Source organism: Centruroides sculpturatus, unplaced genomic scaffold (genome assembly GCF_000671375.1).
Source record: "Centruroides sculpturatus isolate CEXI.00-Female unplaced genomic scaffold, Cexi_2.0 scaffold1485, whole genome shotgun sequence".
Lineage (NCBI taxonomy): Eukaryota > Metazoa > Arthropoda > Arachnida > Scorpiones > Buthidae > Centruroides > Centruroides sculpturatus.
The window spans coordinates 17676-43897 of NW_019385640.1; the positions used below are offsets into that span (position 1 = coordinate 17676).

General features: G+C 41.7%; 2 protein-coding genes across 2 annotated transcripts in view; both read right to left on the minus strand.

Annotated features, from left to right (window-relative positions):
• Positions 1 to 6643: 6643 nt before the first annotated feature.
• LOC111640812 (hemicentin-2-like) lies at positions 6644 to 18746 on the minus strand. Its single transcript, XM_023386874.1, has 7 exons — positions 17565 to 18746; positions 16975 to 17265; positions 12590 to 12686; positions 7689 to 7855; positions 7509 to 7625; positions 7066 to 7248; positions 6644 to 6946 (listed from the first exon to the last, which is right to left on the minus strand). Exons 1-7 carry the CDS (start codon positions 17641 to 17643, stop codon positions 6939 to 6941), a joined length of 942 nt encoding a protein of 313 aa, XP_023242642.1. The 5' UTR covers positions 17644 to 18746; the 3' UTR covers positions 6644 to 6938.
• Positions 18747 to 20163: 1417 nt separating this feature from the next.
• The window catches only part of LOC111640813 (integrator complex subunit 14-like), a 28558-nt gene continuing 22499 nt past the window's right edge, over positions 20164 to 26222 (minus strand). Inside the window, exons 7-9 of the mRNA XM_023386876.1 lie at positions 23065 to 23225; positions 22053 to 22118; positions 20164 to 21483 (exon numbers count right to left, since the gene is read on the minus strand). Coding sequence (XP_023242644.1) covers positions 21259 to 21483; positions 22053 to 22118; positions 23065 to 23225 — 452 coding nt within the window. The 3' untranslated portion in view covers positions 20164 to 21258. The remainder of the gene's footprint in view (positions 21484 to 22052; positions 22119 to 23064; positions 23226 to 26222) is intronic.

Sequence of the window (26222 nt, forward strand, 5' to 3'; positions counted from 1 at the left end):
TTCTTCGATCTAACAATTAGTATTAATGAGAACAGCTTCCAAACCAGGGTATACCATAAACCTGACTTCCATCCAATTTACATCCCTGCTAACTCCCGTGACCCATTCCACTTGAAAACAGCGGTCTTTAGGGGCCTCGTCAGATGTGCATACATGTATTGCACATAGTGAGGACACCAAAATAGAATTAATTAATAAACACAAAATAACATGCCTATACAGATTTTCTGACCACCTTATTAGGAATATTGATCTCAGTGTCAGGACCCAGATCATACCATAGAGTGACCAGAATGCAACGAGAGATGGATCTTGGAAATACTGCCTGGTTGTGCTGCATCACCGAGCATTATCTGCTATTTTTAACTGGATAGTCAGTCTCAATGGCTTCCGGATTGCATACAGATGGTCCCAATTATTTTCACATTACTTTGAAATGGGAAGGATTGCACCAACATACATAGTGCCCCGGTGCGTACAAGATTCCTATACACGACAAGAGGTGTGATAAGAACATACAAAAAGGTCACAAAATTAAAAAAGGCAAACAGTATATTTCACAATATAAAAAAATACATGGAAGAAAACTAAATGTCTTCAAGCTTCTGTCTTGTTCAAGCTGGATAGGACGAAAGCTTGAAGATGTTTTAGTTTTCTTCTATATATTTTTTTTATTTTGTAAAAAACAGTTATAGAACAGATATGACATAGCATACAGGAAGGCTCACCTCCCTCAGTGTGTATGCCTCGGATGAAGTTGCTGTTTTATTGCTGCAACGTGCCTCTTCTCGGGACAACAAGGACATAACACAGAGATACGGAAGCCTCAGAAATTTTTAAAGCTACTTTAAAGCAATTACATGTTTGTAATTGTATCAATTATAAGCACGAAAAATCCGTTAACAGAGCATGGCAAGCCTATTACGATTCATCATCGCGATCCAGTACGTATCCAATAAAACGTGCTAATTTTGACAATGCAATTGCTATCAATCCTAGAATTCCATTGTTTCAAGCTTTTAAACTTTATGTTCTATTATGCTTTAATATTCCATTTTAGAACTCTTTTGTTACTGAAGAAGACCTTTGGTGTAGGGTGAAAAACATTTAAATGGCATGTTTTACACTGTATAAGGTTACTGAATCATTATTGAAGAAAATGCTAGAAAATCTGAATCAGTAACTTTCCAAATTTAATAAGCCAAACATTGGTCTTTGAGACATTTCAGAATTTAATCTGTCAGTTTCATATTTGTATTAGTTTCAGCATTTCTGAGATAATTACATATTATCTTCACAGATATATCATTTAAGAGAAAACTGTCATTTTCTTTCATTTCATCTCTGAAAAAAAACATACCTGCTGAAATCAGAATGGAAGGTGTCCGAGATGTTATATTATTTTCCAACTTTTGGTAGTATTTTTGCAAGCCAGCAAAAGCTGGAAAATTGGATACAAAATCATTGGTCCAAGAAAATTCTGCCCTAATTGCTTCACATATCCCGTTAAGGCAGTGGGCAAGATAAGCGACACATCTCGGATGTAAACTTTATATTTTAGCATACTCTTGGCATTACGGTGCCTAGTTAAACTATTCCAGGCACCATAATTCTAGGCACGCAAATACCACGGCAAAATTCCACAATTTGACACCCGCGTCATTAAAAGCCAGCAGAAGTTGTTTTTACCAATTCGTAAACACTTAACAGTACGAATAGTACTGGCTCTCCTATCGTCGGACCGACAAGAAACGTTTAACGCACACCTTTTTAGCACATCTGTCGTTTCATCCAAAAATCTGGATCGTTTCGTACCGTTTCCAGTATTTTTGTAAAGTTACTTCATAAGCGGGCCGCATACAGCTTTTCCTTAGCACGCTTGGTCAGGGAACGCGTGTTTGGTATACTTTTCTAGAAGGTTTTCAAATGTTGAACGATTTACCTTATTAAAAGCAATCCTGGACTGTAATTAAAGCTGTAGGAAGTTCACACGAAAATCCACTCTTCTTCTCTGCATTGTGTTTTGCAGAATTTAATGACAACAAAATAAAACTCTCTTCTTTTGTTCTTCTTTCTTTCCATCAGAAATATATTTGCATATTTAATTAATACGCCACTTAACCCATAAAGAGAGATTATTTTCATCCAAATTTGTTAACAACGCAAGGTTCGTCATCTTAAAGAACTATCATCGGCCATAATTCCTTTATCTTTAAAATTATTTACTAACTCCTTCAGTTTCGACGTCCGTATCTTTGACATTTTTGAAAGCCATGGGTGGCCGCATCCCTTCCCGGTCTTCACCGACGACGAAATCCTTATTATTTTAGCGACGTTTGATTTCACGAATCTGTAATCGATACATTACGACACTACGCAATAATTGATATTTTCAAAATATTCATTACTAAGTGATAAAATTCCATATCGACGACTACAACGACAAATTACAGTACTCGAAAAGCTTTATTTAAATATTACCGTATTATTCTGTTTCTAAGACCTAAAAATCCTACAAATTTTAATAATTCGAGATTTTAAAAAAACTTGGAAAAACATTGGCTAATATTCGGGTCAATGCAGTACATCAAAATATTAAAAAAAAAATAACAACTTAATTTAATAAGATACCCAATTTAAGTGCAAAAATTGGAAAAGTATCAAAAAGTGTTGGGCAGTATAAAAAGGGAACTAATACCCCTCCGAACATAATTAACCATCCTACAATACATCGAAACGGTCTCGCATGCAAATAACGAAAAGGGGAGTACCTCAACTTTCCAACTTTAGGCTACATTCTTCGCCGCAAATTCGTTCTTAACCGTTTTCGTAACCAAAGATAAACTCGAACGTGTATCCACGATAAAAATACAATTTATGTTTTACGAAATCTTTTAACGCAAAATTTAAATTTATTCCGTATTCGATTCGCGCACTTTTTTAAAGTACACGCCGCTTCTATAACGTAAGAATAAATAAAAAGTAAATTTATATCGAGCAAATTCGGAAAATTCATCGTATTAAGTTCGCGTAATTTAATTTAGGCTATTTACGTAGCAAACTTTTAAGTAGAGTGCGTAAATGAAAAAATTATGTTATTTCGTAACGATTGATACGCGGTTTTCTAGCCGAGGAACCGACTGCGTAAAACATCGGGAGTGTCAATATATAACGTAAGCGAATTAGACTAGATTTATTGGCACATTACCTACGCGGAGTTTTTCCATTATAGATAGATCCAAATTAGAGCGGTAGCCAACTCTAATTTGGATCCGATACGGGACGGGCAGTGGCCAGAAAAAGGTTGTCTGGCACGCACCAATATTTTTTGAAAAGGCTCGGAAGAATAAGTTATAATTTTATAAAAGCTAAACTATAACCGGCAATTATTTATTGCGACGCGGCTGCAATTTTTACTTTATTTAACTTAAAATACGCGCTCTCCGTCTCAAATTAGTAGCGGTTTGCCCTCGTACGTCGTACTTTTCCTTTAACGATAGAGTCGTGCCCCGTCGTCTATCTAACACCTTTGGGGTAAAATTTTTAATCCGAAATAAGGGGGCTTCCCGTCACTACGACTTCCGTATCTCGTCTCGACTTTCGTCTATCTAACTCCGTTGTCGAGATTAAGGAAAAGCGGAAGGACGGGCGACGGCGGGGTTAAGGCGTAAAATTTGTTCTGCGGTCCAATTAATATTTAAAAAATGTTTTATATTTTACAGTTGTTTTTGAAGAATAATTTGTACCTAAGCGGATGGTAAACTTTAATCTCATATTTTATTAACAAAGACCGACGTTCTTATACATTCGAATGATTTATTTTAGCATTACCCTACTTCCCCTAATGCGTAAATGCCGGTAGGAACCCGGTTATTAATTCTGACATTTATATCTACAATAATTATTTCCTATTTCATTCTAAATACTTGACTTTGGTTTAAAAAATAATTTATACCGGGTGAAAAAAATAGTAAAGACAAAAAATATACCGGAAAAAAATAGCTTCCGATAAGCTAAAAATATCAATCTCGTACTTTAAACCGTTATAAAAATGGGACAGCGTAATAAAAAATATATGGGAAGGAAGAGCGGTGCAGCGGTTTTAAAACGGTCGACCGAAAAACGTATAATTAAAAGTCGGGTAAGACGGAGAAATTACGGAAAATTGCGTCTAATAATTTAATTAATTTACAAAGAATTCGAAGAATGTGAAAAATTGGAATAAAAACGCAAAAAGCCGGCGGATGGAAAAGCGCGGAGACTCCCGGGCAAAGAAATCTTTTCCGAAAGAGAAGGAGAATAAAAGCGCGAAGAGATGTACAATTAGGAAACTCTTTCCAACGATTTCACACTCCAAAAACGGCTGGAAATCAATCGGCATTCGACTTTTGCACCTAAGTTACTCTTAAATCTTGGGCTATCGACCGTCTTTCCACCTTCTCCGTTTCTGGCATTTAAATAAACGCAATTACCACGGATTGGTTCGAAACGGGCATTCCATTCCACCTAAATATAGATAGAAATCCGTCGTTTAATCTTACAAAAGTCGACGGCACATTTTCAAGATATATCAAAATCCCATCGCCTCCGGACGTTCCCTTCGTAACTTTCTTCGAAATCTCTGAATATTTAGCGATATTTTCTTTCCGTTTTAAACAATAAATATCGAAATATAACAATTTTAAATAGGTTACCGCCCGTTAATTTTCCCACTCAATACCGAGTTACGTACAGTACATATATAGGCTATATATTTTTCTTTTCTAAAATACGTTTTATAAAAAATGTTACGTCGTCTTTTCGCATTGGAGATGTCTTTTTTTTCCTTTAAAGTTTGGCAATGCGTTTTATTGTTTTTTCGCGTCCGAGCCGGGGGGGGTTTAATTGTTTTCTGGTTATTTCTAAAGATTATTTCCTTTTTTAATCCGACCATTAGCCTATTTTAAACGCGCGAGCGACGTCTGGGGTTCGTACCATCGATTACCGCGGGCTCTACGGCGGGACGAAACTCTAGCCCTAGTTATTTCGAAAGAAAGTAAACGTATTAATAAAAAGAATATATTGCAAATTATAGTTACGTCGGCGGGCAATTTAAGCGTTCTCTACGGCCGCCATTCCGGTTTTATACGCGGCTTTTTACGGCCGTTAAACTAGTACATCCGAAACGTGGCGGCACGCTATTCGAATTTAAACGACGTACGAAACGGAAGCGACGTAGGCCTCGAAGGGTAAAAGGGGCGGAGCGGAAACCGTAAAATATAGTTTCGAACAGACGTAAGAGTGAATTTTATTCCGGAATTTAAATCGTTCCGCGCCGAAGGAAGGAGTCGGCTTTAACCTTCGACGTTTACCGGCCGGCGCTAAATCCTCCGACCAACCCGGGAAAAGTCTATTTTTAACACCGGGGTAAATTGCGTTTCCACCCGAGAAAACTTCCGCCGCCGACGACACCCGGTTCCCGGTGGCTCCCTTATCGATCGCGGTCCCCGGGCGCCGCGGTTTGTATTTTCCCGCCGATTAAAGTCCGTCGGGTAAAGGGAAAAGGCAGATTTTTAAGGGGAAAGCGGTTCGATTTCCTTTCTTTTTAAATTTCGCCTTCCCGGCAAAAGACTCCGGGCTTTTCCCGCCGTCGGACTCGCTCCCCGCAAAAATTCCGCCGCGTAAACACCGGGTCGGCTTTGGCGAAATACGTTAAGGCCAATTTTGCCCGCGGTTAACGTTCGACCATCGATTTTTACGATTTTGCCGCCTTCTACGAGTGCGTAAAATAAATCGAACCGCTTTATCCCGGTTTTTGTGCCGGGTAATCGATAGGGCGGCTTCTAATTACTAACGAACACTCGGCTATATCTGTCTCCCCGGTAAAGTCATAAAAACGGAATTTCCACCTTTATCGATTCGCGGAATTTCGTAAATTTCCTCTTCCCGCGGCGCCATTGCGCCTGCGCTTTTATTTCCACTTCCCAAACATTTACTCGCCCGTTTTTCTGCCGACCGAAGCGCCAAACCCCCCGAAATTCCCCGCCAGAACTGCGTCGGGCGCATTTCTTTTGTCGGACCTTCCAAAATTTCCTCGACCAATTCCACGCCCACCTTTCCCTTTCCGCGCTTTTCGGGTAAAAGTGGAACGGGCGTTAATTTCCATTTCTCTCGGGCCTACGATACCCGGTGTACACTCCTAACAGGTAAACAATCGCGCGTCTTTTGCTTCGATCGATACGACCGATCGTCGTCTAAACTTATCCTAAATAATCCGCCTCTCGGACTCGATCGATCACCCACCTTTTCTCTGCACGATTTTAAACCATTAGGGATTTTTAATCGATGCCGGTGCCCCCTTTGCCCTTTCGCATTACCCGTTTCCGTACTTACTACGGAAGCCATGGGGGAAGGGGCGACGGCGGAAAGGACCCGGGCCGACTTCCGGGACAGCGGAATGGCCCGTCGCGTCGCCGGGAAAATGCCCGGGCTCGGCCGCGCGGCGCGGCGGCCGTGCGGAGAAGCGCGGAAGAGATTCGATCGGCACCCGGGAACGAGGCGGAAACCGGAGCGGCGCCATGAGTCGGAAGGAGACCGAGTTTTCCGGCCGGCAAAAAGGCCGAGGGTCCCGGGCCCACCCGCTTCCCCTTTCCCTTCCGGCCGGAACCGGAAATCCCCCTTTAGAGAAACCGTGCCGGGAACGGCCCCAGCCTCCACCGCCGAGAAAGGATCCCCATCCCCGAAACCCGCCGGTCCCTACCGGCGGTGGCCGAAGAAAAAAGAAAGACTCACCGCCGAGGCCCAGGGCCAGAAGGAGGAGGACGACGACCGATTCGAACCGATGACGTGCGACGAGAGTCATCTTCTTCCCTTCTCCTCATCGCCTCTTCTCCCGATTCCCGAACCTTCTCCTCGATGACGTCACCGCCGCCGGCGCCACCCGTCGGTCACCATAGGAATTAGCTGGCTTCCATCCGACGAAAGTAAAAAAAATCGAAAATAAAAGTCGAGCTCCGACGTCGACGGAGCCCGGCAGGGGGCGAGTGTTCCAATGCCTCCGACCGACGGAGGAAAAACCGGATTTACCTCTGACCGTCACCCAGACGGAAGCCTCCGCTCGTCCCACCGCATTTTCGGCCACGCAGGTGTATCGGTTTCGGTCCGAGTAGTCCACCCGGTCCACGTACAAGACGGCGTTGGGGCCCGGCCCACCGGGCATGACCAGGAGACGATCGTCGTAGTCGGGTCTCCTCTCCGCCGCTTCGTTTCCTGCCGACGAAAAAAATAAATAAAAATGGCGGGAAAAGCCGAGCTCTACCATTTTCGAAGCGGGCGCCAACTGATTTAAAACGCGACTCTCGTATTTACCATCGGACGTAACTTATTAAAAGAAGACACGGGAGAAAAGTGGCGCTGGCCGCGAACTTTAGGTAGAGAATTATTTATTTATTTTCCGCAAGTATCCGCGAAGGAAATTTCCGCGGCACGCGCCTAGGTAAAGAAGGTCCGCGACGGCGGAATACACTCACCCACCAGCCACCTGATCTTGGGTTCCGGATAACCTCCGAACACGTGGCACTCCAACACCAAGTCGGATCCGTTGAGGAAACTCAGGGTGGGAGGAAAAGGACGGATTCCCGGAGCGGCTGCGAAGAATTTCCCATTATACGGGGACGGAGTGGAAAGGGTAAGGGGAAATCCCTACTCACAGTAAACGGGGAAGACTTTTCCCACGTACGTCACCTTCTGACGATCTTCGTCCGACTCCACCTCGCAGCTGTACTCCCCCCCGTCTCCTTGGTCGGCATTCTCCACTGTCAGACGCTTGTCCTCTATCTTCACCCGCCCGTCTTCTATCCTCTTCTCGTCTTTGTACCTGGCGACGACAAACGGTAATTCGGTGAGGCCGAGGCCGAATAATAATAAGATGGATGGCGCGAAAGGAGACCGTCGCTCGATCGACTTCATCGGTAAATTTTTTCGTAGTAAGTTATCGGGATAAAGAGGATTTCCCGCCGGACCGCGGCCACCCCCCGCGGTGGGAACCGGGGGAGAAAGAGTCGTAAGGAGAAGCTAAACTCTTATTTCCACCCGGGATTTAATAGAATATTCGTTGTTATTGTGTTTTTGAAAGGCGACGCGTTAAATTGTAACCGACGAAAAAAAGAGCGACGGGTTACCTATTCGTTGCGGGTGGTTTATTACGAAATTTCCCCAAATTGCACTCCGTTGGCGTTTTAAAACTAGAAAACGCCACCACCCGGGTAGGAATGGCGTGGCGATTTCCATTTTACCGGCTTATTCCGTCTTAATATTATGGTAATTAACATCTATTCGATTACAAAGCCGGAGCAAAAGGAACGAAGAGTGGAATAAATCTTGGTAAATAACTGTACACTCGAGTATTTCGATTATTATAACGCCCCTACATACCAACATATATCAATACCGCAGTTTATTTTCTACGTTGGTAAAAACAGATTACTTTTCGGGCGTATACACGCGCGCCTAATTACTTGTAATAGAGTCGAAGGCAATCCGGATAATCGGGTTTTTTTTGGTCGTTAATTACGGTGGGCGAATAGTTTTCCGGACACTTTCCGCCTCCTCCGCCACGACGCACCTCGAATTGTACGCGTAATTAAGGGGAAGGAGAGGAACGGTAAGGCTGTGTACACACTAGGCGTTTTTAAACGCGCGTTAGCTCGGCGTTGGACGAGCGTTTAGCGGAGCGTGCGCACTGGCTCGGTTTGGAAATGGATGTGGAAGTGATTGCTCGTGTGTGGCTCCTCTATCGTCGCTATAAAAGACGACGGCGGAGGCAAAGAGAATTTTGGGTGCACCCAATATTACGAGATAGACTGACGCATGAAATGTTTGCGACGTTGTATCCAAAACTAAGACAAAATAAATTCAAGTTTTTTAATTCTTTTAAAATATCTATAAAATCCTTTGACCATGGTTGGTCTCTTTTAGATTTCATCAATAAATAGATCAGTATCGAAATGATCGTTCTCCATTTCAGCACATATATCTCAAAGCGCTCGGCTGACGCCCGCAAAATGCGCGATCGAATGTACAGTAACATGGCAGCACATATATCTCAAAGCGCTCGGCTGACGCCCGCAAAACGCGCGTTTTAACAAAAATCTATAAGCGCGCGTTTGAGTGTGTACGCCTAATAGAACTCTTGGTTCTTTAAAACGCGCGTTTAAAAGCGCGCGTTGAAAAACGCCTAGTGTGTACAGGCTCTAAACGTCTACGCGGAAGACAGAATTGACTTAACTCCTTTATAAGAATTGGGAAGAGGCGACTCGACTTCTTTCCGGAAATCTCCAATAAAATATTGTTAATAGATTATTTTGGAACGGCAGTTTTCGAACTAGAAAAGGGATCTTGGCGGCGCAACGAAAGGAAATGGCGTTTCTAAATTCTAAATGTTGTAATCGAAGAATTGCGGCGATTCGACTGGACCAATACGCGCGATACATCTACAGTATTCGCAGAGTGGTGTTTAGAGCGCGGCGAAAGAACGAACCAAACGCGCAAACTTTCTTCACGGCTAGAGTTACAAAATTTCCCGTACCGGGAGATTCGGCGCTAGTGTCGCTACGATCCGCGTATTATACGGGTTTCTAAGAAATTCGGGCGATACGGAGAAGTCCAGACACAAATTGCCACGATTTCATCGAAATTTATTGCGGCGATTACGGATTCCGCCAGTCGTAAGTCTCCTAAGTTACGATGTCGCGGGTAGTAATTTTACGCGTGGAAATGCTCGAGTAACCAATAAATGGGGCTAACGGTTGTACTGTACCTTACGTCGTCCCGTTTTAAATCGCGCACTCGACGGCAAAACGTAATCGAATGGGGCGCGGTCGTTGGCCGAAACTCTGTCTTTTAAGACGGCAAAGTTAGAGCGTCGTTTTCGTTGGCCGAGAGCCGATGCCGGGAGGTGCTCCGTCCGCGTAAATATTTTGGTATTCGAACAATTTCGTCGCCTAAGCGATAAAGTTTTAAAGCGTTTCTTCCTACCCGGCGGCGTGGACGGGACGCCTCTCCCCGCAGATGCTGAGTTTTCTTCAAAACTACGATCCGCCAACCCGCACCGCGCCGCGATTATTGGCGGAGGCAAAGGAATTCGTCGATAAACGGGCGGGTTTACTTCGGATCTAACGTATATAAAACAGTATAAGTTTGAAAACAATGCCAATCGGCTGTCCGTTCTGTACGCGCTGGTAAACTCTTTGACGCAACCGCACCAAATTTTTCGTACTTATTTTCTAGGACCCGGAGGAAAATTAAGCTACCGGAAAACCCCACGGTCCGTCCCCTCCGCATTCGGCGACGAAAATAACAACTGCCAGGTAAAAGAACCAAACTTTTAATACCGTTTTCATTTTAATGTCGGGTCCTTATTTCTTTCGGCCGGGCATATTTAATATTTAAATACGAATCTTGGCGCAAACGAGCGATACCGATTAGTTTTAATTACGGTTTCGCTTGAAAATTACCAATTGTCCGGATTCTAATACGATACTACGTTTAGGCCAGCGTCAATGTTCTAACATTGCTGTTGCACTCTGGTCGAAGCGACGCGAATCGCGGCAGAATCGAGTCGCCGTCATAATCTACGTTCTAGTGACTCCCGGTAAAGGCGGCAGCGTAGCGTAATAATCGTTCGATTACTCGACCCGATACAATTCGGACTACGTTGGTAAAATCCGCGGAGTTAAACCCAACGGCGTCATCGTTATTCTTACTTTCGTCGCCCGCTTTGACAAATTTACTTACGTAATGCCGTTCCTAAAGCGGAAGGAGTGCTTGGGGGGAGGCACTGGCGTCGTTCGACCGTTTGTACGCTCGAGAACATTCGGAAATGAGATTTTCCGGACGGTAGGAACCGGTCGACGAATTTCGTTACGATTGCAAAGCGCGCCACCCAGAGAAATTAGGCTTTTTTAAATTTCGATTTGGGAAAAGTAAGTCGGGTTTCGTACAAAATAAATTTATTTCCGGATAAAGTTCAATTAACATCAATTTTTCCACCCGTAATTAGTTAGCTTACCATCGGGATTAGTGCCGTATTCGATTCTTACCACCAATCCGAGGAAAACTAACTGTGGCTCCGACATTTTACTACTTTTCACAATCGTTGGGAATTTGAGAGAAATGTAAAAATGATTTCATTCGTATACGCCAATTACTTTACGCCGATCTTTCATCGTTTTAAAATTAAATATCATTATGTTAATAATTTAACAAGAAAAATATATTTTTGGCTGTCCCGAAAGGACCGATAATAAAACAGAATTGTAAAACTTGCAAATTACGAAAATAATAATAAATAAGGTCGAGGAAGAATTTTAACTTTGTCGTCGAGTAATAATTTGAATATCCAATCGAAACTTTTCAAAATTCCCCGCGGAAGAGGGTTTAGTACGGAAGAAATTGCAAAAATATGAAAAATAAAAGCCGAAAGCTACAGCGTCCGGGAAATTGCCGTTTTAACCCAGGCGGCCGCTACCGAAATTTATAAAATTTTGGGAAAATCGTCACCAAAACCTGGTAAACATCGAGGGGAAAGACCCGAAATCACGCCTGGAAGGGACGATGATCGAATCGAACGGCTGGCGCGGCAACCGAATAAATCGGTCGGTCGAATTAAAAATATCAAAAAGCGCCGTTCGTTCGAGAAGTTCGGCGGTTCCTCTTACGAAATTCGCTGCCACCGCGAGAATACCACCGTAACGAACGACACAAATCGGCAAGAATGCGGCGGGTTAGAGACGACGCTCCGCGGAACGACCGACGGCTCCGGGTTCTTTTCGGCCACGAAAAGAAATTTAATTCGGATAGCCTAATTACTGCGGCGAAATTAGGAAAGAAGAGCGCAGTTTTTCGGCAAGGGAAAGGGTGGTATCTACGTTACGACGGTTTACGGTTTACGAAATTTAGCGATTTTAACCGATAGTCTAAAAGTTTTCGAGAAATCCTAAAAGAAAATTTAATACCTATGGGAGAAGAAACCGGAGGACCCGATTGGATTTTCCCACGGGACGACGTCGGCACGGGTGGTTGGCGCCGGACAAATAAGCGACCGGCAAGAAGCCCGGACCTAAATCCGACCGAGAACTGGCGGGGACATTCTCGCCGGAAAAATTTACTCTAATAACGGGTGTTTTACGACGTTTGGGAGCGCAAACAAAAAATTATCCGGTGCCGGTTTCTATATTACGGCGAATTCTATTAGAAAAGACATCCCGGTCAGGTGGGGAAATTACCAGGCGCAAAATTTTCCGGCGGAAAGCTGCCGGACGAATAGTTACGTCCGTAAATTTTTACTTAACTACCGGTATTTGTGGAGCCGCGAGGAGGACGACGGCTCCGCGGGGGTGGCGGCTACGGATTTCCAGTCGACAGACCTCCGTCGAGAGAAGACTGGCCGGCAACCCGCGGGTCCGAAGGCGGTGGTGGTGCCGGAGGACCGTCCGGGAGACTGCTAGACGACTGTTTGGCAAAGTCGAATAAGTGACGAAACGATTACCGCCATCTCTAGCCCTACGCGCCCGACCACGCGCGCCGTATTTGCTAAGAAAAGACTACTTACCATCGGACTCGCACTCGGTCGGTTTTCTCTCCTAAATCGCAGAACAGTTCCAGAGTTTGATTGACAGCCAGTAAATACTCGAATTTCTTGCTTTCTTCTGCCAGCGAAAAATAAATAAAGTAAAAAGTTAAAATTCTTTTGATTTTGATGAAACCGTGTTGTTTATTTTAAGTCGCTTCTTTACAGACACACTAAGGTGACATTATTCAACACTCGGCAGATTATTCACCAGTTTATTCGGTTGGGACGCTATTTACAAGTCGCGTTTCGGGCATTAGCCCCTCTTCGGCCAACTAAACATAAAAAATAAAACACGAGAAAAAAATATAATATATATGTATAGATTATAAAACTGTCCATTCTGTACGACATCTGTACGCTCGTGATTTGTGCTTTTGTGGTATGTTTTTTAAAATGTTTTATCTACGGGATGTTTTACTCGCGTATTTATGTATATTTTTTTCTCGTGTTTTATTTTTTATGTTTAGTTGGCCGAAGAGGGGCTAATGCCCGAAACGCGACTTGTAAATAGCGTCCCAACCGAATAAACTGGTGAATAATCTGCCGAGTGTTGAATAATGTCACCTTAGTGTGTCTGTAAAGAAGCAACTTAAAATTCTTTGTAAATTCTAAAAATAAAAAAAAAATTATTCTCTGATTAAAAGTACGAGTGAAAACTACTCTTTTATAACCTATTTCGATCGCGACCGGATGACCGAGCGGTAAAGGTTGCGGTCTACCGCTCTGGGGGCTCGAATCGGAACGGGTCGAAAAATCCCCAGGAATTTTTCGGAGGTGGTTCGTTCCGATATGTTTTTTTATTGCGTAAAAATTAAAGCGAACGAAGAGAACTAATGGAAATAACGTAGTCACAAATCATAATCCGGATCCCTATTTATCAAATAGAGATATTAAATTAAATAGTAAATTCGAACTAGAAAAACAAGAATGGTTAACCGCACCGACGCGAAGATCCCGGCGATTTTGTAAGACTCCCGTGTCGGGGATATAACGCCAATCTCCCATCGCGCGCTAAATCCGAAAGTGGCCGAAACGGAAAATGCCACCCGAAAAATATCCGGAACGAGGAAAAAGCCATGTTAAGATCCGACATAAGCAAAGATTTGGGAAATATAAAGGTAAAAACGATTATATATTAGATAAAAAAGCGATTAAAATAACTAAGAAAACTAAAAGAATAATTAAATTTTTTGATAAAAATAAACTTTATATAGTCCAGGCGGATAAATCGCACCGATCGGTCGTATTAACGAAAAAAGAATTACGGCGAAGGAAAAATGAAATAGCAACGGATCCGTTAAAAGAAATACGAAACGATCTTACGAAATTAACGGGGAAATACAAAAAGGAATTTTCCAGTCGGCGGGTAAAAAATATATTAAATTTCAATAACGTAAGACAACAGGAATTACATTTAACAGTTAAAACTCGTAAACCGAGCGATACGCGCAGACCTTTATTAGATAAAAAAAAAAAACAGTTTTATATAACTCGGAACGCTTTTTAAAAAATTATTTACAGATAATTGATAAATCGGCATACAGTATAAAAAATACATATGCACTGATGAAAGGTAAAATTAAACGGAGTCATTGTCTTATGAGTCTCGACGTTAAGTCTATGTATCCATCCATAACATTGGAAATGATAAAAGAAATTACCAGCAAATATAAAATACCGGAATATATATTAATTCTTATAGAATTCATATTCAAAAATAATTACTTTAAAATTTATGCAGATTTCTATCGACAAAAAAATGGAATATCTACGGGATCAGTCGTAGGACCCAAATTGATCCGTACGAAACCAATCGACGAAAATATACGGCAAGTTCCGGGTATAGAGTTTTATGCGCGTTACGTAGACGATATATTAATAGTATTTGACTCGCGTATAATTACACCCCGCCAAATTGAAGTTTACGCAAACAAATCGAACAATAATTTAAAGTTCACCGGCGAATTAGAACCGAATCGAGAAATAAATTTTTTGGATATGGCTATAAAACCGGAAAAAACGCCATTGGCGTTTCGTAATACGGGAAAAACGGTTAATTATAAATCGTATTGTCCTACGGATACTAAGAAAAACGTCTTCGCTACGGAACCGAGGAAATTATTAAATAGAACATCTCTACGGAAAGACGTAGATAAAGGAATAATAAATACTTTTTAAATAATTGTTTTAAATGATTATCCAAAGAGTAAAATCCGTAAGTGGTATAATTCCTTTATAAATTATAATGTAAAAAACCATATAAATAATAATGTTTATGTAAAAATTCCTTATATATATAATCTTTACCAACGATATAAACCGGTTTTTAAGAAGTTCTCTATACGTGTAGGGGCCGAGCAGAAAAATAAACTGTCCAATGTGTATGTTAATGTTATAAACACCGAAAAAGAAAACGGGATGAAAAATCAACTGGACGTCGCGGGAGTGGTCTATAAACTGTACTGTACTATACTGTACTGTACTTGTCATACGTTGGAGACGGGAAGAAAGCTCGAGACGCGCCTAAAAGAACACGAAGCAGCGATTCGTCTAAAAAGACGAGTCACCTCGGTACTGTACCTACGCCGCAGTAATTATCATTGTAAAATTGGCAGAAATAACGTAAAAATATTGTATAAAGTAGAAAACTATTTTAAAAGAAGGGTAATAGAACATTTTTGTATCGCCGAATTTGTAAATTTGATAAACCAGAATGTCGGTATGAACGTGGATGCGTGCCGGGAAAGAATTACCAGCATAAAGCCAACGAGCTGGCTGTTGTCCTATTGTCCACTGATGATGCTACAATAGCGAAACGCATTTGCAAGTTTTGAATCTAATAAACAAGAAGAATTTGGTTGTGTGCGTTTAAATATAATATCTTTTTGTTAATCATTTGTTCGCTAGTATAAATCTTTCGAAATCGGTTATAAAACTCGTAGAGGAGAAGGTGGTATTATGGAACACTGCGGGTATTATGGAACCACCCCATTTCGAACTGATAATAAAGGCGAACTGTAGCGGAATGTGGATGAACTGAACTAGGCAGACATCCATAGCGAGGGGAAAACCCGTTTTACTTCGGTTAAACGGTTGTCCGTATTTAATCAGCAAATTTGTTTTTTTCAAAATTCACAAGTTTTGAATGCTAAGTGAATTTAATTCTTTTTAAAATATAAATCGCGTAGTTGTAGGTTCACCGGTGCACGTATTCCGTTCCAGAGACTTAGGGATACATATTAATCTATGTGATGTTCACGTTTTTTAAATTTTGGTCTCGACAGACATAAGTTAATTCGAGATGGCGATGGGTGAAATACGGACCCCTTTCGTGCTTTTACAGTAATATAGAACTCAACTCCTCCGAACTCTCTCTTTGCAATCAGACATTCGTCCGGAGCAATTTGGGAAAAAGACACTAGGTAGAAAGTCTGAAAATATCGAAAAAGAGCTGCTGGAATATATATTGTTGATGGAGGTCATATTTTTCTATTATAAAAGCATTTTTTCGATAAAATGCATTGGAGTAAATAATTTTGTAATTATTTAACATTTTTTGTCCTTTCCTATGTTTTTGGCTACATTAAAGCATTTTTTTGAAAATATACAGTAAGGTTCCATATTACCACCCGATTTTCTCTAAGCCTACTTTCGGACTTTTTGTACAAAAGCCTTCAAAAACCATACTTATAATTACACTGGCGAAAAATCCAATTAGGAACATTTAGTTTACTAGTTACCGGTACTTTTCGCACAAAAAATGTGGGTGTAGTTACGATACCTTGTTTACAATTCACTAAAATGTTATTGGGGTTCCATAATACCACCTTCTCCTCTACTTTTAATCCGAGATTAATTTTTTATTTTTAGAATTTTAATTTTAGAAATATCACCGATGCCGTTGTTTTAATCTTTATTGAACTATAAGTAAAGTAATTGGAGTGGGGATCGTCCGCGTGAGAAGAATACTGTAAACGCTTCCGTTTTGTCCGAAACTTATAAAGGAACTTTCTCCGCATTCGGATGAACGTCGATTCCTTTGTTTTCCGTTTATTCTTCTCGTAATAGTCGGAAGATTACGGCGGCTACCAGTGTTTACCCGCTTCGCGCCTACTCCGCCTCCCGTAACCGTCGGGAGCAGAAACTCCACCCAATTCCGGCGAAATTCGCCACCCTCTAAAAATAACCGCGCCGTAAATAAATAGAAAAGGCCCGCGGCGGCAGAGAAAGGATCGGAAACGAAATTTTAAGACCGTGGCTAAGAGAAGGCGAGTCGCGCCGACGTAACGACGCGGGTGGAAATCTTTATTTCGTATTTTTCGTCGCGGTCGGCGGAGGAAGAAAAGTTTCCGAGAACGACTTACCCGTGGCTCGGTCGTCCCGCACTCGCAGGAGATGGAAGTGGCGGCTGAAGGGGTGACAGCGGTACTTTCCGGCGTGCTTCTTCTGGGCGGAGCGCACCGACACTTCGGCCACCGTCTTCTCCCCTCGACGGTCCTCCACCGTGACGTATTCGTCCTCGTCCCGCAGATCGTGGTCGTCCCTGGTCCAGTACGGCTCCTCTCCGTCGTCGGCCATCTCGCATCTGATTCTGAAAGGCCTCCCCGGCTCTACCTCTTCGTCCCCCGAGTAGCTCACCCGGCCGGCCGCCGACTCTGCCGAGATAGCGACAAACACACGAAACGTCCGTCATTTCGTGGTAAAAAAAATGGCCCGCGGGAGGGAAAACGACCGGAAGGAAGATGGAAGGTTTTATTACGTTCAGTGTATTCTCGTTCTTTTACCGATCGCGCCGGCATTTCGCGCGTTAACGCCGGATGCGATTAAACGGGCGCGAAAGCGTCGGCGAGAAGAGAGATTCTCGGGATTGGGGGACCCGGCGGCCTCCGACGACCTTCGACCTCCCCTCCGCCGACAGGGAGGAGGTGGAAGGTGGGAAGAGGAAGATACTCACGCACAAGAAGCAGAAAGAAGAAGATTCCTTCGACGGTCGGCCCCGAGACCGCTCGTCGACTACGCACCTCGGCGGCCATACTGCCTCTCCGGCTTAAAAATAGAGCCCGGGACCGACTATAAATAGTCGTCGTCGGAAGAACCCGCGCCGCTAACGGCTTCTCTCCCCCGCGGAAAAATAAACTAGACCGCTTCCTCCCGTATTTATAAACGGAATATTTTGGCGTCGGCGTTGGATTTTAAGTAATTTCTCGAAATTACGGAAAGAAAAACGGGCGTAAAATCTCTTCCCGCTGGTTTTCGGATAATAGAAACGGTCGCGTGTTCTGGCGGCTTTAACAATACGGCCACACTATTACGTTAAAAGCGGAGAGATCGCTTCTTAAGCGCTAAAAACGCAGGCTAACGTCTGTGTGAGGTTAGCGGTTTCCGTGGGAATTAAGAATGCGAAAATCGCGCCGTCTTCGGACGGAAAGCGTGGGATTTTGTCGTGGCCGAAGACCCCCGAGTAAAGTTATCACGGGCGTTCGAACGTAACCGGTTCCCTCGGTCAACGTCGTAGATCCCCAGCCGGCATTAATGTCAATTTCTTCCGCACCGTGGCGCATAGGCAACGTCGGTCTTTTCGCCCGATCCCGGGGCCGTCGACGGAACTCGTTATACATTAAATAAAACGGAACGGAGCCAGCGTGGTTTAAAGTCGTAGACAAAGTCTAAACGGGCTAATTAAATCGAGCCAGCGCATTAAAGAACGACGACTGGAGTGAGAAAAATATTAAAGTAGTTAAGTGCGGGTTGCGTTTACCCACGTATCTCGAAAAACAAGTTTTTAAATATTAATATCCCCAATATCGGTACGTATTGTTCTATCGGAGACGGTATACGTATCTTATATGATTAAAAATATCGGGATTAAACAAGTTACTCAGTTATTGGAATAATAATGTACACTCTAGAACCTTTATAAAATACGGGGTATATATACAGTACAGTACACTAAATAGCCAACGAACTAGACGAGACACTTTAAACGACACGTAACAATTACGACGAAACGTAAATGCCGTCCGTCGATTAATTATTAATTCGATTCAAAAAGGGCGCGAACGACGAAGAAAAATGAAACTTAGAACCGAGGTGGATTTAGGCGGTGAGAATTGGAATATCCAGTTACCCAGACGATTCTCTAGCCACTTCCGGGGGTGAAAAATGTGTTCGATATTCGCATTTATATTATTATTTATGATCCGAGCGACTAATAAACATCCACTTAGGGATTTGTCTTTGTATTTATCGAGTAGGTGTAATTTTTCCAATGTTTTTTTTTCAGGTAAATGATTTATAAAAAAAATTACATCTAAGCCACCGCCGAGCCGTTAAGACGGTAAACGACGTCGTATATGCCAGAATACCGAATATCTTCTCACCTTTCAAAGTGACGATTGACATCTTAACCGGATTAAACTTCTCTAACAGACAGTATTGTTCGGCTTTTTGGGCTACAATTTGAAAAAATTGTAACCCGTAAATTCCCACTGTCGTCCGTCCGTCCTACAGTGTCTTTCCTTAATCTCGACTAAGGAGTTACATAGACGACAGCCCAGACCATAATTATATGGAAACTTCACCGCACCGCATTCGCGCACAATCCACGACTCATAATCTCAATCGTAACCGTCGCCAGTCGAACCTCGAGTTGTTCCCGCAGGCAGCCGCTCGAGAAGAACCCGACTATTCCACACCACGATAAAACTGACGTAACTACGCGATAAGTCACGAACACCGACAAAAAATGGAAGTTTTGTTGCCATATATCTAATAGCAGCCAGATCTTATCGTTTCTCCGCCGATAACCCAACACTCGTTCCGCAACCATCTCGTTTCCTCTCGAGCGCGAGGGTTGCGGGAACTCTTATGGCTGGATCTAGTTTCAAAAACTGTCGCGTCGATCGCCATCGAACTTGGTTTCGGCGGAGAGAGAGGTCGCCCCTCGGCACGGGCGCCGACCTCGAAATGCCGGGTATTAGGGGCGGGAGACCCGAATTAACTACAGTGGTAAACAAAGTAACGGCGCAGTCGGTATTTTTGTATACCGAAATATGGTTAAAATAATTGTTTTCGAAATAAAAATCGTATACGCATAGTTGAAAATAATATAAAGTATATTACAAATTTTAAACTAAAATTACACGATAGGATTCGAATCCGGAGACGGCGGGACGTCTCGGAGTGCGAGGCGCGCGTTATTTTTGTCCCTCGATGACTACTTTACGATTAAAAAACATTTGGCCGGCAAGACAAATGTTTACGGTCGTCGTCCGGCCGAAAGTAAAAGCCACGGTCCAAATTTATTTGCGTTTTACCGAAGATTTCCCTCGAGAGTATTTAAATGCATCATTTTATCCATCGTATCGTCTACGAATACGCATTTTCACATCGACCCCGTACCATCGCGCTACAAACTACGCGTCTTATTAGGGCCGGAACATTCTTTTGTAAAGGCTCCGAGTCGGGTTTTCACCGGAGTAAATTTTTTCCATGGTTACGAATTAAAGCGAATTTACTTTAGTCCGAAAACAATAGTTTAGACCAAAATGAATTATCTTTATTTATACGATCTTCCATTCGATTCATCTTGCTTATACAGTATACGGCTTTCTTCCGGCTACTCTCGCTCCGCAACCGACACGGCGGACGGTTTCCGGACGAACCACCGGGTCGAAATCTTCGTTTAGCGTCGTTGTAACCAACATCTACCATCGAAATTCGTCTTCCGAAAGAGTACTCGAACAGATTCTTTTAGTTTCGAAATATTTCTTACGTAATTCGCTCTTTCGGAATATCGAAGGCGGGTTACGGACGACGGGGTCGGTTATTTAAAGTGTCCGCTATTTACAAGTAAATATAATACGAGATTGTAAAAATGCCGGAGTGTCCGTTAACGGAAGTTTCGCCCAATTACGATTTCTGGTTTTCGGATCCGAGGTAACTTTGGAATTGTAGAAGTTGGTAGACAGAAAAGACTTCCAGAAGTATTTTTAGGGCGAGAAAATATGGACTTATAAGCGGCCTTATATTTCACTTTAGTGATAATTCACGATCTTACGGCATTCCGTTCTAAACGTTATCGTATTTTTCTTACGAAGAAATCATTCGTTCGTAAGTAAGGCGTCTGTCAATAAATGTAACTCGTTTGCATTTTTAACCAATAAAGCCGGAAAATACCATAAAAGCGGTTCCGGCTACGGGCGCCGTAATGCGAATGTAGATGCCGGCGCTCGATTCTTAAAAGATAAATACGTTTTGCCCGGTACGGGTGGATCGCGTTTACCGGAAGGTGGGTTAAATGTTAAAACGATTACGATTTAAGAATTTAGTCGACCCGCGCGGGCGAACCGGAAAGCCTATCGTTCCTTTCTTAAATATTTCCGCCTTCGCGCATCGCTACGAGTCGGAACAACGTCTTTTTCGTCCCAAATCGTTAATGTCGCGGAAATCCGTTAACGTCCGACGTCCCGATCGGAAAAAACAACTAAAACTTACTTGGGTTTAAGCGGAAGACCAAGTCCGACGCGCTACACCTCGGCAAAGGGTAAAGACTAAATACCGTATTGTTATTACAACGGAAGAAAATGTTAGTTTTAATTAAATAAAAGGTTTATTAATTAAAAAGCGCCGGTATTTACGGAGGAAGGTCAGTTGTCGATGCTGAACTTGGTCCTCATGGGCACGATGGGCACGCCGTAGTCTCTTCCCGCCAGTCCTCTCAGATTGGTGGCGGCGTGGGTCAGTTGCAGGGCGGCGTCCGGGTGGGCCGAACCGGGCAGCAGGGTGCACTCCCGGTCCAGGATGGTGGCCATCCCCTCCAGCAGCTCGTAGAAACCGAAAGACAGCGCCGCTCTTCGGAGTCTGTTCAATTCCTGAGAAAACATTTTCCAATTTCTTAACGGGGCGCGCTGATACAATCTCCTTTGGCGCGGCCGTCCGGATTCGTTTTGCCATTTTTAATTTTTACCTTTCCGCGGACGGAAAGTAAAAAGGACGATCGGAGCCCCGAACCGATTTCTTATAAAGAAAACATTTCCAAAAAGAAATTCCCCCCCGGTCGACGCCGTACGGTCCACCGGTGGCCAAACGGTTCTTTTCCCGTAAAGCCGTAACGCGCCGGCGCGAAATTGAGGGGGCCGAAACTCCCGCCGAATTTTACGGCAGGCGTCTGCACTTCCATTCGAGAAGTACGAATCGAAAAATTTTCCTAACCTTCGCTTCGGAAGTATCAATATATAAATTACGGCGCTTCGTCCGTGTCTAGTCCACCCGCGGTCCGACGCCCAGACGGAAAACAGCCAGATCGATCGGCGTAGGCAAAACAATTCCGTGACTTTCAGCGGTTTAATATTAAAACATTTATACTTAAGTCTATGCAAAAACGGACACACACACACGCGCCGAAGCGTTCGTACCAAATAAGAAGACTTAAAATTCTCACCTTGTAGAAATTCTGAGTTTTCTCCGGCAATTTTCTGGCGTGTCTTAATATTTTCTGGATGTCCGCCTGCGGTAAAAACCGAGGTTTAACGTAATCTTTTTCCGCAATTTTACGTCGGACGGAATTAAAAATCCATTTTTATTCCGCTAACGATTTACGCGATAAAGACTCCCCCCGCGCCCATACCGGCTAATTACGCGGGGCGAATCGAAGGTCGTCGTCCGTTCCCACCGGGAAATTACAATTCGGACGGCAAATCCCCGTCCGAATTGTAATTTCCCGACACTCGTGACTTACCCCGGCCGCCGCTTCTTCCGTCCGGTTACGTCCTGGCCGTAAATTTCGCGCAGTCACGCGTTCGGTAAATGACCGATTGGCGGCCGGGCCATTTAAAAACCAGACGCCGGTTTTGGGAACGTTTCACTTCTTTCCCGGCGGAATAATTTGGCTACATTTGGCGCCGGTTTCGTATATGTCGGAATCCCGGCCGAGAATAGCAAACTGGGATACGTAATTGCTAACACGCGTGACGTTGCCCGAACATCCATTACCGTTACGGTACTGGCTATTACGTCGCGCTTTCTGGAAAACCAAAGCCCGTTTTGACCCACGAAGCGCGTATTTGTTTTCGAAAGGTCGAAATCTACCAGAAAAACTACGCGTTGTTACCACACGACACCCGTGGAAATTTCCGGAACGATGTATTTACGAAGAAAAAATGAAATTCTCGAATTTCTGACAAATTAAATAAGAAAATATTTACCGTCGAATTTATAAACGAATGCTAAATTTAGGTACGGTTTATAAAAATTTGCACCGACGTAGCGATAAATTTTACATAATTGCAGCGGCAGCGACGACGTAGGTTAGGAATAGTCGGAAGCGACGGTAAAACGAACTTTTATGTAACTATTTATTTAGTTTCTCGGTGTTTTTAACCGTATTTTAAAGTACGCCTTTAAAGATTTAATTATACAAAATTACATTTAAGCGCAATATATTCGATTCTTACCTGAAGACCCGTTTGTTTGATCCAAACCACGCAATTCTGCGCGTAACTTCTCTTTTCCGAAGGTTTAAGAGGAAGAGAAATAATTTCGTCTCCGTTTTGATTGGCCAGACTTATCGGTCCGAGATTCTGAATATTTCCCAGCCAGGGAATGACGTCTAGACCTTTAAAAAGATACAAACTGAAGTAATAAGTGACTCTCGATAAATAAATTTGAAAAACGGAGTTATATTAAACAAAATTACTAGACACGGATCGAACGAAACACTTATACGAGAGGTTGCGAATATACGCCGACAATTTTTGAGTAAATTGTAATCGTTTTAGGAGCTCCAGATAATTTAACGCTTCCCTGCATAATTTCGTAATATTCTAAAATTTTCCAGCACTGTTCCGATCATTGATAAAATCAGATTTATTATATAATGAATGGGCAAAAAGTATTTTTTATTTTTATTTTGTGTTTTATAACCCAATTTCAAATTATTATATTGTATTGTTAATCGTTATCAGATGCCTCCAAAATATGGCCTAAGAAGCTTGTGTTCATTCGAGCATTGAAAATTGTTAACAACTCTGTAAACTTCGGAGGATTTTTATTACGTTAATGGTAAAATACCTTTTTCTGAAACTCGTACAAGAGCAATGTATAAATTTAAATGCAAAATTTACACAATGTTCTTGTATTGATTGTAAGAAAAATTATAGCAGCATTTCATTTGAAACATTCGTCGCAAAAACAGAAATGAAGATCACAGATTGAATGTGAATTGAAGTAATGTGACTTCCGGTTTGCGTCGGAAGTTCGTATATAGTTCGTATATAATCGGGGCTTCCTACTTCTAAGCTTTAGGTATCTGGTCTCGGGTTACGTCTACCTAACTCTGTTCTCGAGATTAAGGACGGACGTACGGACAGGCGGATAGACGACAGTGGGAATTTACGGATCTACAATTTTTTCAAATTGCCGCCCAATAACTGTAGAATAATCATTATAAAGAAAAGCAAAAACGTTCTGGAAAGTCAATATATTAAACGTGTTATATTCAAAATCCTAATTGTTAAGAGAAAACTTATAATGTTCAATAATAAATATAACAAAAAGTTCAATAAACTTGATAGAAAAGTATTACTAAGTATTTTCTTCTTTAGCAAAATTCTTTGGATAACATTATGGTTGGTTTATTTTCTGTATTCTTTTTCTTACCCTCGTATATTATTATACAGAATTTTAATACAGTATTTGTATTTTTATTTTACGTATTTACCAGAAGAAACTCACTAATAAACAGAAAATAATGAGAATAGTTTTTACCAAGCTTAATGAAATGTTTTTTTAAAACGGTAGAATCTGTTTATTGTAATTGCTTTGGGACTCACCTATACTGATATTAATAACTGACCAATAACATTATGCATTTGTGGATGAAACCCAACCTCATTTTTATTGGGCTGCAATTTCAAAAAAATTGTAGACCCGTAAATTTCCGCTGTCGTCTGTCCGTCCTTCCTCAATCTCCAGAACGAAGTTAGATAAAACAGGAGGCTAGATAGGGAAAGCTTAGGGGCAGGAGATCCCGATTAACTATATAAGAACTTCTAATGCGAACCGGAAGTCGCGTGATTTCAATTCAAAGCATTCCCCTAAAGGTGTTAGATAGATGACGGGCACAATTCTATTGTTAAAAGAAAAGTTTGATGTATGGGGCCAAGCCACTACTAATTTGAGTTTGAGAGCATACATTTTAAATTGAATTAATTAAAAATTGCAGCCCGCCATTGTGACCATGTCACAATAGATAATTGCTCATTCTTCTTCTTATTGTATTTCCCTTATTTTTATTTTTGAGGTATTGTATTTAGTTAAAAAGAAACAGAAAAGTTATATTGATACACTTCTATGAAAATTAACTTGGAATTTAACTTATCACAAACGTACTTAAAAATGCATTATTCGGAATACATCACCCAACCGACAAGCGAGATTATCTTGCTTAACAGGTGCAATTTGTTTCTCTTTGATCAAAAGAGATTAAAAGAATTTATGGAAAAATGATGGCACAATATATACTAAAGTTTATTAATATTAGTATCATTTTCCTATTAAATATCAAACTTGTGTGTATGAGTAAATATAAATGAAAAAAAGGCAACCAAAACTGCTGCAACATTATTTCAGACTCTGTATCGGAGACAGAATTTCCAATTGTCATGATTGAGATAAAGTTATGATTCCAGTGACAACGATTCAGAACAGTATAAGTATTTTTTGAACTTTTTGAGTTTTCCATAACATTGCAAGCAGGATAATTACATAAAAACTACAATTACTGGAAATTTTGGCTTAATCCATTCATAAATTAAAAAAATAACTTTAAAGCAAAAAAAAAAAAATGTGTAAGTTGAAGATTTATTAATTACCATTAATTAATAAACAGTTATGATACATCTAGCAATACAACTGAAACAACAAATACCAGCAATTTAAACTACTTTATTGCAAATAAAGTAGTTTAAATTGCTGGTATCTGTTATTAATTATTATTAATAGTGTTTTTTTAATTAGTATTTGCTTTGACTTTAAGCAAATAATAATTAAAACAATAAATGTTTAACATTTAAAAAACCATTCTAGACTGATAACAATAACAAAGATAGTAGTGAAAATAAAACAATAAATGCTGCCATACCTGTCATCAAAAATACTGGCTTAACACAAAAGTAAATCACACCACCGACACTATTAGTTACAGAAAAAATTTTTTTCATTTCTCTGGTTATTGACGTCAGTGGTGTAATTTATTTAAGTGCCCAGTAACTCAAAGATAACCAAAGTAACTACAACCAAATTCTGATTACAATAAGGAAAGTTTAGAAATGTATGTAGTGTATTTTTTTTATATTTTATGTTCTAAAATTTGCTAATTCTAATAAGATTAGATGATAAATAACAATATTCACTATCTTGATAAAACATAAATAACTGGATAAAATAATAATAATAATAATAATAATAATAACTCTCCCGTGGTCACCACCTGGTCGTGGTGGGAGAGCCCAGTAGTTTTACAGATCCATAGGGCAATGCAGGCTGGAGCACAAGCTCCTGGTAGGGACACCCATGCCAGTAAGGTCTATGGGGAGAAATGAAGCTAAGAGTG